Source organism: Suillus paluster (genome assembly GCF_016628075.1).
Source record: "Suillus paluster strain FC165 chromosome Unknown EDB91scaffold_128, whole genome shotgun sequence".
Lineage (NCBI taxonomy): Eukaryota > Fungi > Basidiomycota > Agaricomycetes > Boletales > Suillaceae > Suillus > Suillus paluster.
In genome coordinates, this window is record NW_024537688.1 from 7,979 (window position 1) to 21,268 (window position 13,290).

Consider the following 13,290-nt stretch of genomic DNA (forward strand, 5'->3'; position numbering starts at 1 on the left):
GATCCAGGACTTGATCTCGGACAGAATGTCCTCTCGAGTGCCTGGGAGACAACGCTTGGAAGTATTGAAACCAGCACCATCAGCACACATCATCCCGCTGAGGTCCAGATCCTCCCCTAGGCAACACGTCGCCAAACGTCAGCGAAGATTCAGAGTGTATTGAAGTCGACTCTTACCAGCACGGTGAATGGTGATCACAGCGTCACGAATCGCTTGATCTCTGAACTGCTGCATGAGACTATCGAGAGCCTCGCTGAAACTCTGAATCTTGGCATCTGTTTCGCTGACGATGTTTTTGCCAAGTCTTACCCCTGCGCGAAGAGACAATGTTGAGCGATAGGCGATGCAGTAGTGCAATCGACTCACAGGCGCTCTTTGTCTCAGAGTAATGGGTGATGAAATCGGCGCACTCCAGCGTCTGTCGCGCTATCTTTCCGTATATTCCTACCATCGATTCAAGTTCGGCCAATGCTTCGTCTTGCGTCATGAAAGCATAGATCTCCGATATCTTCTGGAGCAGACCAGACACAGCAGCATCGCGGTCTGCCTGAGCGATGATCATCTGTCACCAGATATCAATAACCTGCGAAGGTGAGAATATGGAACCAAGTGCACCTTCGATGCGAAGGTGAATATGCTCAACGCCACTTTTGCATAGGGATGGACCTAAGCAACAAGGTCAGTCAGTTACAAAATCGAGATAGATGCCCGTACATCCGCAAGCCAGACAGCAACATCGTTGAACTTCTTCAATGGTTGAAGAATCGCGGAGAACGTGTCGATGGTATCTGGAATGGATTGTAGGTTGTCTGATGCTGAAGCTATATTTTGGGCCATTCCTGAGACGTTTTTCATGCCTTCCATATTTTTGGAGGCATCACCGATTTTTTCATTTACAAACTTCGGATCAAGTTGTTTGACCTCATGACGGAACTTAGCACATTATTAACAGATAGGCAATAGTGTTCCGATCTACAAGAGTGGGACTTACGTTCGCAGCGCGTGCATCGGAAACCTGTTCGGGAGTGGGTGCCACGGTGAACGGTGAATGACCCTGCCGCAACAGTAAGCAATGATGATCGGACACAAGGTATTCCCAGAGTCGAGATTGCGTCTACCTGAGTTGTCTGAGTGGGTAGGAGATTCTGTAAGCTGGAATCGTCGATTCTTTCATTCTCAAAGTTCGGGTTAAGTTGTTTCTGAATATGGACATTAGTACAGCGTCGAAAGGGATAGACAACAATATTGATGGTGGAACTTACCTTTGCAATGCCTGGATTAGAAGACTGGTCAAGATTTGATTCGGGAGTGGGAGTGGCAGCGGTGCGTAGTGAAGGATCCTGCAGCAGTCAGTAGCAATCATGAAATATGTCAGAAGTTACACATACCTGGGTTGCATGAGGAGGCAGGAGATCCTGTGCGCTGAGACTTGCAGCCGCGGGTTCGATGTTTGGAGGCTGTTGAGCGCTTCGAGTGGAACGATTGGTCACCTTGCCCAGGAACTTGCGAACAGACCCTGGAGGTTTTCTGCAAGAATCATCCGCGGAAGGCTGGAGAGAGGAGACCTAGAACGACATCATTACACACAACCAAATAGATGTAAGTGCAATGTTCAATACCCCAACTTCCCCGGGTCCGCTCTCAGGCTCCACTCGCAAATGAGGGTTTGAGTGGCTTCGCCCCAGCAATCGCGAGAGCTGTTTCTTCATCAAGAAAGCACGGCTAAGATCAACGAGGTCTCTAGGCGCAAAAGGGACGAGGAGGATGGTGGATGGGATACAAGATTGACAAGCGCCTGCCAGCAGATGATATTTACATAACGTGTTTGGAAGCACTCATTATCATTAATGCATCACAATCATTGGGCCGAACTATTAGTTCATCGATTAGTATGGTCGAAGACAGCCCTGCAGCCCGTTGGTGGTTGTAATCAGAAGCACTGGTGTTCAAACTTCACAAGTCGCAGACTTGAAAGGATGAAGCTCATTCACCGCCATGCCCAGCCGACCAGTAAGTAACCGTTGCGCCAACCATGATCAAGTACCCGCCTTTATTTGTACATGCTTGGTTCTCAAAGATCACCCTCTGTTCATCTATTCTTCGATGAATCTTCGTCATACACCACATGGTCCCCAACTTCCGACTCCTCTTCTTCATTTCCCATCAGCAGTGTACAAAATACTACATCCAGTCCTACCACGACTGGAACCCCGACAGCCAGTGATACTGGAATATTAATGGCGATCGCGACCGCGTGAGTCGTCTTTTGCCATGTCACTAATCACATAAAACTTCAGTTGGACAAATCAAGTCGGGTTCAATAGTTTCCTTATTCACCACCGGGCGCTGCCACGAGTGCACCCCTCAGGATGCTCCTCTTCTGCAACGCCGTCGCCGATGATCAAATATATTCGACTCACTGGAAATTTGACCTCGATCTGTCATTCGGCGGCGGAACGCTCCTCTCGCAGAACAAGATCCCGCAGTCACCCTCTTGATCATGGCGGGAGTATGTCCCAGGATGCAGCCTCCCTCCTGGTGGTGCAGGTATTGGTGTCGGCTGCGTCACGCCCCATCCCAGCTACCCTTTCCATCACCCTGAAGACGCCATGTTCTACCACTCCGATGGTGCAGCCTCCCCCTTCCAACCATCATAGGGAGAGATGTACGAGTTCCCCAGATCTCTCAGTGCCAGCTCCACCAGAAACGACTTTGGACCTCGAGCCTTGGTCTCGTTCGCGAGCAGGAGTAACTACAACTCTGAAAATATCACCTATCTTTGTTTTCGAACGATTCCGTCAGTGAGCAAGCGCGTCTTTACTATCTTTGACCTCGTTTGCCACTGCCTAGACCTTCCACTAAGTTCTGCAGCCGAGGTATGGACTAGGAACTTTCTCCCGTCGTGTCGTCTATTTTCCATTTCGGTATTCTCAACACACGACTCTAGGACAACAAGTTTTTCCCTTCAACAACATCGAACAAGTAGGAGTAAACGATTTCGATCCAGGAATAACACGACCTTGTATTGTACACAATGTATAATTTGCAATTCAAGTCGTACTTCGATTGGTTATGTTATGTATCCGCCCAAGTCGTGACATATACGGCACAGCATCCAGCTCCAGACATATGTGCCATAGCGTGCCATATACGAATTAATTGCGAAGGGGTGGAGGCAAAGTAAGGAGCATGAGTCGCGCTGGTGAGAACGTACTTTGAAGCGTCGGTGGTTGAGAAACTTCAGGCCTGACACCTGAAGGGCGTTGTCATCTGGTTTCCATCCGGCGAGGTTGGGACGAACTGAACAGAGTTTGTGCTCTCCGTGAGAAGCACTTAATGTCTCGGTGCTTTCCGCATCGTACACCCTTCTTCTGTCATCAAGGTACGGAAATTAAGATACTCGAGGCGTCGTTCGCATAGGGATGGACCTGTGTGTGCATGGCGCTTAGCCACATGAAATCGAGATAAATTCCATCTTCAATTCGGTCGGTGACAGATTTGAACTCTTTTTCTTTTGTTTCTTTTTTTTCGGGGGGGGCTTCGCGTGTGGAATCGAGATGAACACCTGTACATCTGTAATTCTGTCGGTGACAGTTAAACGCCTGAGGGGGGCTGAAAATTGCGGACAACATCCCGGTCACATCGTACAATATTTGAGCGCTGTGAGCGATTTTTGGGAGCGGGCTGGTGCATGTGATACTATTAGCAGCATCCACGATTATTTGATTCACGAATATCACTTCGAGTGATTCCGACCTGATGATGGACATTAGTACATTATCAAAATAGAGAAAAAAATCCTTCGGGACTCCTTTGCTCGAACCTATCTTCACAATGCGACCAGAGGATGGACGTTCTTCCTGGATAGTGTTCTTCTCTGCCAGACGATGACCTGAGTGACTTCGTCTCAGCCACTCCCGGTGCTATTGTCGAGGAGAATGTCTCAGTTCATCGAGTAAGTAACTTGAAAGCAAGGCTGATTCATCCGCAAGCGCTGATTAATATCTTTGCAACATGCGGAACTTTATCATTGAACCTGAATGTCACTGAATGTCACCTGGATTTGCACGCCTGTCGCACGTGTTTGGTTACGTGGGGGCACTGGATGCAGAGGACTATCGTCGAATACATCGAGCCAAACCAGCGAGCCAGGATATTGCTGGTGTAAGTTATGCTGTGCAGGATATTTAGCTCGTGTCTAGTTCATTATCCACATGATTTCCCAGGTACTCACCTAGAAAACTTTTGCTTGCAGGCATCTGACCATGTATCAGCAATGAAACTGTACAGATATTCGGCGTGCGGTTCAGCGCCAGAGCGAAAGTCGTACGTGTTGAGCTGGCGCGCCAATGAGAAGGAGCGATCGTACTTGGAGCCTTGGACCTAGTACTTATTCTATGGCTTTCGTGGCGAAACACATGTCAGAACCGTTGTATTGCTGAAAATGAAACCGAAATACAATAGATCAGCATATCTATGTATGGAAAGATGATCTAGACTCGTAACCATTCTGCCTACACGCGCTCTTTGAGATATTGAGGATTCATCCAATGTAGTACAAGCCAGGCTGGTCACGAGCCTAAAGATGATCATGGCGTTTTGTTAGAGGGAGTAAGCAGAGGTGAAGAAACGCACCCATCGTCGAAACATGCATAGATAGCTGCATTTTTTATGCGTCTGTTCCCATGAAGACCTGGATGTCGCGTTTCAGAATCAGTCGAAATTCCAGAAATGATAGGGACGTGGACATGTCGGATGTGGTAGTAAATATCGTGTCTACCCCATAGCACGACAAACATCGGGATAGCAGTGTAAGACCTTTATTCTAATGAGCCCTCTGAGGAATTATTATCAACGCTATTACTGACGTGATGAAGGAAGACGATACCCAAAGCAGGAAAGCGCTAAAACCTCTTTGGCATTTTAGCACCAAATTCTACGCATGCGCAGACAGGTAAGTCCTATACAAGCTTATCTTCCCAAGAGGTCATGTTCAGATAAGTATACGCATACTACGTCAAGTTAGACAAAAAGTCATATAACAAGGTAGGTGAACGTTCGTGTTAGGATTCCGGAATTTTTATCCTGCTCACCCCTTGGGGTCGATGTTGAATTTTTTGTTTCGCTCACCCCTTGCTCTGTACCATATAGCAAAAGACATAGATGTATAAACGGATGTCCAAATGTCTGAGGTGAGGGAATACTCACTTAGTCTAGCAACACGTACGAGGGTTGAAGGCGAATTTCCTCTGCCCCGCCGTATTGTAGATGCCGTAACCAACCTCCTGGCTGTCGCTGTAGATATGAGCGAACCAACCGATACCACCTTGAGGGCCCTGTTTCAGATCTTCGCAATGCCTATCAAGCACAGTAAAGTAGCCCTGCGTCGGGGTCATCAGACTAGCGAAGACAATAGAATCTCATGCTTCGACTGACCTGCTCGCTAGGCACTGAGGCCAGAGCATTAACGCTATTAGGCTGAACGCTAGGTGAAGTAACGGAGGGCCAGCCGTTCTGTGAAGTAGGGAGCCTTAGCACAAAAATAAATGTATCCAACTATGACAGACATACCTCGTCAAAATACATCTTCTTGCCACCGCCATGTTGAATAAACCAGTTCATGTCAGTTTCAACGAGCGGCCATGCAGAATAACCATTAGTTGCGTTGACTGAGAAAAAAGGAAGCATGTGGACATTGATAAAGTCGATAGCATCGAGGACATCTTGAGCCCCGCCACGCTCCTGGTATCCATATGCAAGTTCGCTGACAGTAACAGGGATGCCGACGCTAAGGAGCGAGGATTTCAAAGACGAGACCTGGGATGCGAGCTCTGAATGCGGCAGTACGTTATCGAACAGTGGCTCAGAACCAAATTGAACACCCCGAGTGACGAACTTGGCCTTGGGGTTGCTAGTAAGCGAATAAACCAGCGAGTCACGGCGAGCCATCCACTGATTGCCTCCATTGAATCCGAACTATGAGCCACAAAGCTGTTACAATGACGACCATCAGTTCAATTTGAAAAGTCTTACCCAGATCAGAGCGTGAACGCCTAGACCTGCATCCCATGCAGCGTCAACGATATCATCACTGAGAAAAAACCGGTCAGCTCGAGAACCATTAGAACTGAGAATGAAGTACTAGAAATCGTTGCTGTCGCAAGCGCCATAAAGGCGGACATATCTCGATCCAAAGGTGTTCTTCATGTCAGCGAAGTCACTCTTGAGCTTGCTTGCAGATTGGCCTGAAGTTACATCAGTTCATGGATCTCAGGAGGAAGGATGATCGCACAAGCAGTGACCTCATAACTGAATCCAAGGAATGCATACTCGGTATCTGGCGAACACCACCAATTATCGGTCGAGCTGGGAATACTAGACGGCATCTTGAAACCTGCAGACGGGAAACACGTGGTGTCGGGGCTGGAAAATAGCTGGCCAGTGGGTCTACCTGCAGAAACTAGGTTCAGATACAAAAGGAGCAGAAACCCCAGTGCACTTGGCGTGTGTGCCATATTGTAGTAAAGAGTGCGTCGTTGAAAGATGTATGGGTATGGTTGAACGTGAGGCTCACGTTCAACCTTGACAAGAATGAGTGGTTCGACTTTCATGTACCTTGTTTGATGTTATCGCTCGGAGGTGACTTGCCGCTGAGCGAACAAAGAATACCCTCACGACATTCATACCTGAAGAACCCCAGACTTCTTACCGAGATATTCGGTGCCACGTAATGTTGACGGCAACTTAACCCTCACTCGTTATTTCTTCGTTGGTGCAGTAGTGGGATCGACTCACAGGCGCTCGTTATCTCAGAGTAATGAGTAATGAAATCAGCGCACTCCAGCGATTGTCGCGTCATCTAGAATGCATCTGCCACCAAACATTGTTAGTAACCTGTAAAGGTGAGGATATGGAAACAAGCGCACCTTACATAGATACGCAGGTAAATATACTCGATGCCACCTTGGCATAAGGATGGACCTACTTATCCCCGAAGATCAGTGACGTACAAAAAGGTGAGGATACGGAGGCGCACCTTAGATGCGCAGGTAAATATACTTATGTCACCTTTGCATAAAGATGAACCTACTTATCCCCGAAGATCAGCCATGTACAAAATAGATATAGACGCCCTTAGTATCTGCGAGCTCGGTAGCGACAAAGTTGAATGCCTTCAAGGGTCCAAGAGTCGCGGAGAACGTGACAATCGCATCAAGAATGGACTGTAGGTTGTTGATTGCTGAAGCAGTATTTTCGATCATTCCTGAGACATTTTTGGTGCCTGCTACACATTTGGTGGCATCGGCGATTCTTTCATTCAAGAACTTCTGGCCGAGTTGTTAGGGCTGGTGACGGAAGGTAGTACATTATAAAAAGAGAGAGATAAGAATGTACGATGGTCGAACTTACCTCTACAATGACTGAATTGGAAGAGTGGTCAGGATTCGGTTCGGGAGTGGAAGCGGCAGGTGGTGGGGGATCCTGGCGGCAGTTAGTGGCAATCATGGAACATAGAGTTGTACACACCTGGGCTATCTGAGCGGGTATGAGATCCTGTGCGCTAAAACTTGCAGACGCGGGTTCCGGGTTTGGAGACTGTCGGGCGTTTCGAGCGGAACGGTTAGTCGCCTTGGCAAAGCATTCGGGAGCCAACCCAGCACACAATCAGTCGATGTAAGTACAATGTTAGGTACCTGGGTTTCACTGGCTCCCCTCTCCACTGTCAATTGCGCCCCAGCCACCCCAAGAGCTTCTTCCGAGGAGGGTTCACCTAGTAAGTTTGAGAATACGGCCGAGTCTCTAAAGAGGTTTCCAATGGTGTAAAAATACGAGGAGGGTAGCGGATAGCACGCAGGGTAAATGCTTGTTCTTCCGCGTATCTGCACATGTGCACAAAACACATTTAAATAATGGGGCCGACTCGTCATTGATCATTTGCAAAGTTTGATGTCGTTGCTTGCGCCCGCCTTTATTTGTGCATGTTTGGTTCGTGACGCGCCGACGTTGAAGATGTCGTCCAACGTGAACATTTATTGCCTTGAATACAGCGCCAACGATGTACAGCGACGCCCATCGACCTTCTCAGCGTTAGTCGAACGATTCAAGGCCCAATTGGAGGATACCTCAACCTTATACCAGTTACCCTCCACCCATTAGGTATCGTTTCTTGGACGTACGCGAAATTCCTCCCTTACCCTCCAGAGTCCAGTAAGTATTAACTATCCATTAATTAATTAAGTATCGTTTTTTCGACATACACCAATTTCTTCCTCCACAACTTCTCATCCAGCTCCATATCCCTGCCATGACCTGCCTCAGCCTTCTCTTCGTCATCCCACCCGAGCATGGTGCACTACTATATCAGGTCTTGCCACGACTGGAAGTGCACGGCGTCCCCCTCGACCGCTGCACCTTGTATCAGTACTTACTTATTCTCCCCCTGTTCAATCAAACTCCAATATTAACCATTCACCAAGCATCACTTCTTCATACAATGCTTCAGTCTGGAGTTCCTGACGCAGTGTACGAACTAAGTACTGCTACATCTCGTTCTGCTTGAAGGTCATTTCAACTGGGACTCACTCTCCAATATGACAACTAACGCAAGACGAGTTCCTCCAACAGGCGCGTTCGCAGCCGACGCAGCTGAAGGGGTGTACAGAACGCTGATGCTATAACCTTGCAGGAGCACCTTCTGATGTATTCGTGAACCGCGTCTACGGCAGAAGCCTGCGCCCCATTGCCATCGCATGACGTCGCCATTAATATTGTCAGTCATACACAATCTCATTCTAACATGCTGATCACCATCCTTCTCAAGTTTTGGTGACTGAGTCTTTGGCATAGTATGTAACTCCCCCAATCCGTCATCAACGTGGCACATATTGATCATCATTTTCTGGGACTGTAGGTGATTAGATCATTCTGCGCTGATCCATGCCCGAGAGCTTGCATTGGCAGATCGCGTCTTTCAAGGAGTTGGCCCTCGATGAACATGGTTTATGATTGCTTCAGTACACTTGGTATGAGAAGATCAGTGATGTTCTATCGTATGTTGTACGTTGTGATACAACTATACCATCGAACATCTCCGGTCTTTTCGTCAAGCTATCTGGCTTATGCATCCCCAGCAGAACACATCTACTTCTACTGGAAAAGGTATTCCACAATCAAATATTCGGAGTACCTTTGTGGCACTTCGCATTCACGTCGTCGCTGCTCCCACCTGTCGATACCGGTTAAATCGTCATCAACTTTGCTGCCTTTGACGGTCGTTTTTTGACATGACACACCCGGATTCGCAAAACGTTACGAAGAAGCCGAAAGGGAGCCCAAGCTAATATACAACGAGAACCATCTATTTTGAGGTATCCTTGAGTCTTGACGATAAGTCATTCAATATTTTGGCAAGTGTATATATATATTTCTTTCTAGAATCTGGAGGCACATGGACTTCATCCATGTCGGCTGCAGGTTTTCCCGAACCTTCCGATGTTGTTCGGCCACTGGCTAGCGATACGACTGTCCTGGACTGTATCAAGTCATTTCAGAATGGCGAACCATCGGTGATTATCTTTCCCCAGAATCAGGCACTAACGTTCACCCCCGGAAAGACGGATGATACTGTTGCTACTGACGGACCTTTTTGTGCGATCTCAGAGCAAGAACCTCACTTCTCGGCGTTTTTCTGCTTATGATCGTTTTCGTAGCAAACGCCAGACGATTGACCCTGTCTTCTGGGTATGTTAGCACCTCGTATTCAGTCAATTACGCTAACGACTTTTGTAGATATCTCGTTGCGTCTTCAACTTCGCGCTCGTTGGTCTTGTTCGGAATTCTGCATCAATGAGCCATAGCACCCTCTTTATTTTACCTCCATCCTGTTTCTACGCTTGCTTTCCCTGAGACGTACATGCTTCCGCTCCATTCGGGGAATGAGGTTCTTTCAGTGCTGGTGGTTCGCTAACTGTTTGGGAACTAGACAGGTTCGTTTTTCGGCTTCTCAATCTTGACCACATCTGGGAGAGCATGCGCTGGCGACGGGCGTGCTTGGTGGACTTCGATTAGGAGTGCATACCTTGTCACTGGACTTAGCGAATTCATTCAGGGATGGATACTGCTTTGTTTGGTGAAGGGGGGTAGTCACCACTTGATCTACAAATTACTCGGTGAGCGAACCTGGTAAGCCTAACGTCGTGATAGAACACAATCACGCAAGGACTGCAAATTGTACAGCATCAGTTTGCATGCTGGCTTGGCTATAGCTGGTGATTATCTCCAGACTCTACGCGTAACTTCAAGTAACGAAATACAACATGATGAGCTGGTAGTTCTAATTCCCCACAATCTATGTAGTGGCGGCTATCACTTTCCTGTACTACCGAGAGCAACGAATCAACGATATGCACATCAATTTCGTTCGGTTGTGTGGCACAAGCATATCTTCCCAAGAGGTCATATAGACTATATCAAGTTAGACAAAAGTTCCCCAGAACCGAACAAACATGGTAAAGGTATGTGAACGTCCGTGTTAGGATCTCTGAATCTTTGTCCTGCTCACCCCTTGGGGTTGGCGTTGAAAAATTTCTTTTGCCCTGTCGTGTTGTAGATGCCGTAACCAGGCTCCTGGTTGTCGCTGTAGATATGAGCGAACCAACCGATACCACCTTGAGGGCCCTGTTTCAGATCTTTGCAATGCCTATCAAGCATAGTGAAGTAGCCCTGCATCAAGTTCATCAGACTAGCGAAGACATCAAATCTCATGCTTCAACCGACCTTCTCGCTAGGCACTGAGGCCTCAGCAAGAGCGCTATTTGGCTGAACGTTAGGTGAAGTAACGGAGGGCCAGCCGTTCTGTGAAGTAGGGAGCCTTAGCACATAAAAATAAACGCATCCGACTATGACAGACACACCTCGTCAAAATACATCTTCTTGCCATCACCATGTTGAATAAACCAGTTCATGTCAGTTTCAACGAGCGGCCATGCAGCAGAACCATTGGTTGCATTAGTCGAGAAAAAAGGAAGCATGTGGACATTGATAAAGTCGATAGCATCGAGGACATCTTGAGCCCCGCCACGCTCCTGGTATCCATATGCAAGTTCGCTGACAGTAACAGGGATGCCGACGCCAAGGAGCGTGGATTTCAAAGACGAGACCTGGGATGCGAGCTCTGAATGCGGCAGTACGTTATCGAACAGTGGCTCAGAACCAAATTGAACACCCCGAGTGACGAACTTGGCCTTGGGGTTGCTAGTAAGCGAATAAACCAGCGAGTCACGGCGAGCCATCCACTGATCGCCTCCATCGAATCCGAACTATGAGCCACAAAGCTGTTACAATGACGACCACCAGTTCAATTTGAAAAGTCTTACCCAGATCAGAGCGTGAACGCCTAGACCTGCTTCCCATGCAGCGTCAACGATATCATCGCTGAGAAAAAACCGGTCAGTTCGAGAATCACCAAAACTGAAAATAAAGTACTAGAAACCGTCACTGTCGCAAGCACCATAAAGGCGGACATATCTCGATCCAAAGGTGTTCTTGATGTCAGCAAAGTCACTCTTAAGCTTGCTTGCAGATTGGCCTGAAGTTACATCAGTTCATGGATCTCAGGAGGAAGGATGATCGCACAAGCAGTGACCTCATAACTGAATCCAAGGAATGCATACTCGGTATCTGGTGAACACCACCAATTATCGGTCGAGCTGGGAATACTAGACGGCATCTTGAAATCTGCAGACGGGAAACACGACGAGAAGCTAGTGTCGGTACTGTTGGCGGGAGGCGCACCACCCCCAGCACTGACGCCGGACAACGGCTGGCCGGTGGAGTTATTGCCAGACCCACTGCTATGGGGATCGCAGCTTCGAGAAACGTGGTGTGCAGAAACTAGGTCCAGATATAAAAGGAGCAGAAACCCCAGTGCACTTAGTGTGTGTGTCATATCGTAGGAAAGAGTGCGTCGTTGGAAGATGGATGGATATGGTTGAACGTTCGCGTTAAACCTTGGAAAGCTGAAAGCTCAAGGGTATGCGGAACCACCGCTGGAAGAGCAAGTCATTATGCTCGCTTGAGCTGTATTTATAGGCACAAAAGATGAAGCCAAATGAAGCCTGCCGCGGTTCACAAGAAGGAATGATTCGAGTTTCATGTACCCTATTATCACGAGGAAGTGACACAGTTCCTGCAATCCAGGATCTCTGAGCAAACAAAGAACACCCTCACGATATTCACACCGAAAGGACTCTTACTGAGATGTTCTGTTCCACGTGATGTTGACGGCAACTTGATCCTCACTCCTCGTTATCTCTTCGTTGGCGCAGTAGTAGGATCTCACAGTCTCAGAGTTATGAGCGATGAAATCGGCGTACTCTAGCGTTTGTCTCGCTCCCTTCCCATATATTGCTGGCATGGATGGAATGTTGCCCAACGCCTCCTCTTCCGCGATGAAAGGATAGACTTCAGACATCTTCGGGAGCAAATGAGAGACATCATTATCGCGGTCTGCCTGATCGAGAATCATCCGCCACCAGCCATTCTTAGTAATGTGAAGGTGAGGATACGGAAACGAGCGCACCTTAGACGCGCAGGTAAATATAATCAATGCCACATTTGCATAAGGATGGACCTATCCACGGAGATTAGTCGCGTATAAAATCAATATAGATGCCCTTACATCTGCAAGCCCGTTAGCAACGGAGTTGAACGCCTTCAAGGGTCCAAGAATCGCGGAGAACTTGAACGTGTCGATCGTATCAGGAATGAATTGTAGGTTGTTGGTTCCTGAAGTAGTATTTTTGACCATTCCTGAGACATCTTTGATGCCTGCCACACCTTTGGTGGCATCGGCGATTCTTTCATTGACCAATCTTGGGTCAAGTTGTTCGGCCTGATGACAGAACTTAGTAGAGACAAGAGCGTTTCCAAATACAACAGTTTTATCTTTCCATTGCTTGAATTGGAAGGCTGGTCGGGTTTTGGTTCGGTAGTGTGAGCAGTGAATGGTGAAGGACCCTGCGGCATTTAGTAGCAATCATGAACCATGTCAAGAATGGCATATACCTAGGTTGTCTGAACGGGTAGCAAATCCTGTGCACTGGAACTTGCAGCTGCAGGTTCAGTGTTTGGAGGCTGTCGAACGTTTCAAGTGGAACGATTGAACATCTTGCCCAAAATTTTGGGAACTAACATGGAGAGTCCACTGCGAGATCCGTTCTTCGAAGGCGGAAGAGACATCGACATTGTAAGTACAACGGGTAATACCTCGATTTCACTGGCTCCCCTGTC

The 13,290-nt window shown here is 47.8% G+C and overlaps 5 protein-coding genes across 5 annotated transcripts; 1 reads left to right on the forward strand and 4 right to left on the reverse strand.

Moving 5' to 3' along the window:
• Window positions 1–235: 235 nt before the first annotated feature.
• Window positions 236–1,709, reverse strand: EDB91DRAFT_1340036 (uncharacterized protein; the record flags this gene model as incomplete). The annotated part of the gene is made up of 9 exons (XM_041325696.1): window positions 236–311; window positions 367–562; window positions 616–666; window positions 715–933; window positions 992–1,054; window positions 1,119–1,199; window positions 1,263–1,340; window positions 1,389–1,565; window positions 1,620–1,709. Coding segments are annotated over 9 exons (1,029 nt in total), but the record flags the coding sequence as incomplete, so codon positions are not given.
• A 3,504-nt stretch (window positions 1,710–5,213) lies between these two features.
• On the reverse strand, window positions 5,214–6,515 carry EDB91DRAFT_1062715 (glycoside hydrolase family 17 protein; the record flags this gene model as incomplete). The annotated part of the gene is made up of 6 exons (XM_041314547.1): window positions 5,214–5,381; window positions 5,437–5,514; window positions 5,572–5,976; window positions 6,034–6,091; window positions 6,143–6,245; window positions 6,293–6,515. 6 exons carry the CDS (start codon window positions 6,513–6,515, stop codon window positions 5,214–5,216), a joined length of 1,035 nt encoding a protein of 344 aa, XP_041170554.1.
• Window positions 6,516–8,045: 1,530 nt separating this feature from the next.
• Window positions 8,046–9,018, forward strand: EDB91DRAFT_1170392 (uncharacterized protein). Its single transcript, XM_041320175.1, has 4 exons — window positions 8,046–8,625; window positions 8,687–8,770; window positions 8,822–8,846; window positions 8,912–9,018. The coding sequence occupies exon 1, from the start codon at window positions 8,306–8,308 to the stop codon at window positions 8,558–8,560; it is 255 nt and encodes an 84-aa protein (XP_041170555.1). The 5' UTR covers window positions 8,046–8,305; the 3' UTR covers window positions 8,561–8,625; window positions 8,687–8,770; window positions 8,822–8,846; window positions 8,912–9,018.
• Window positions 9,019–10,557: 1,539 nt separating this feature from the next.
• On the reverse strand, window positions 10,558–11,947 carry EDB91DRAFT_1062735 (glycoside hydrolase superfamily; the record flags this gene model as incomplete). The annotated part of the gene is made up of 6 exons (XM_041314549.1): window positions 10,558–10,722; window positions 10,777–10,854; window positions 10,914–11,318; window positions 11,376–11,433; window positions 11,485–11,587; window positions 11,635–11,947. The coding sequence occupies 6 exons, from the start codon at window positions 11,945–11,947 to the stop codon at window positions 10,558–10,560; spliced, it is 1,122 nt and encodes a 373-aa protein (XP_041170556.1).
• A 109-nt stretch (window positions 11,948–12,056) lies between these two features.
• Window positions 12,057–13,269, reverse strand: EDB91DRAFT_123426 (uncharacterized protein). Its single transcript, XM_041321189.1, has 5 exons — window positions 12,838–13,269; window positions 12,680–12,739; window positions 12,581–12,631; window positions 12,255–12,511; window positions 12,057–12,187 (listed from the first exon to the last, which is right to left on the reverse strand). The coding sequence occupies exons 1-5, from the start codon at window positions 13,024–13,026 to the stop codon at window positions 12,166–12,168; spliced, it is 579 nt and encodes a 192-aa protein (XP_041170557.1). The 5' UTR covers window positions 13,027–13,269; the 3' UTR covers window positions 12,057–12,165.
• Window positions 13,270–13,290: the final 21 nt, after the last annotated feature.

What these genes read in the sequence shown, in the direction of transcription:
- EDB91DRAFT_1170392 (XM_041320175.1), top strand. Translation starts at nt 8,306, where the DNA reads ATGACCTGCCTCAGCCTTCTCTTCGTCATCCCACCCGAGCATGGTGCA.
- EDB91DRAFT_123426 (XM_041321189.1), bottom strand. Translation starts at nt 13,026, where the DNA reads ATGCCGCAGGGTCCTTCACCATTCACTGCTCACACTACCGAACCAAAA. An exon ending in AATCGCCGATGCCACCAAAG is followed by an intron (nt 12,740 to 12,837) that starts GTGTGGCAGGCA and finishes GACACGTTCAAG; the next exon opens with TTCTCCGCGATTCTTGGACC. An exon ending in ACGTGGAACAGAACATCTCA is followed by an intron (nt 12,188 to 12,254) that starts GTAAGAGTCCTT and finishes CCTGGATTGCAG; the next exon opens with GAACTGTGTCACTTCCTCGT.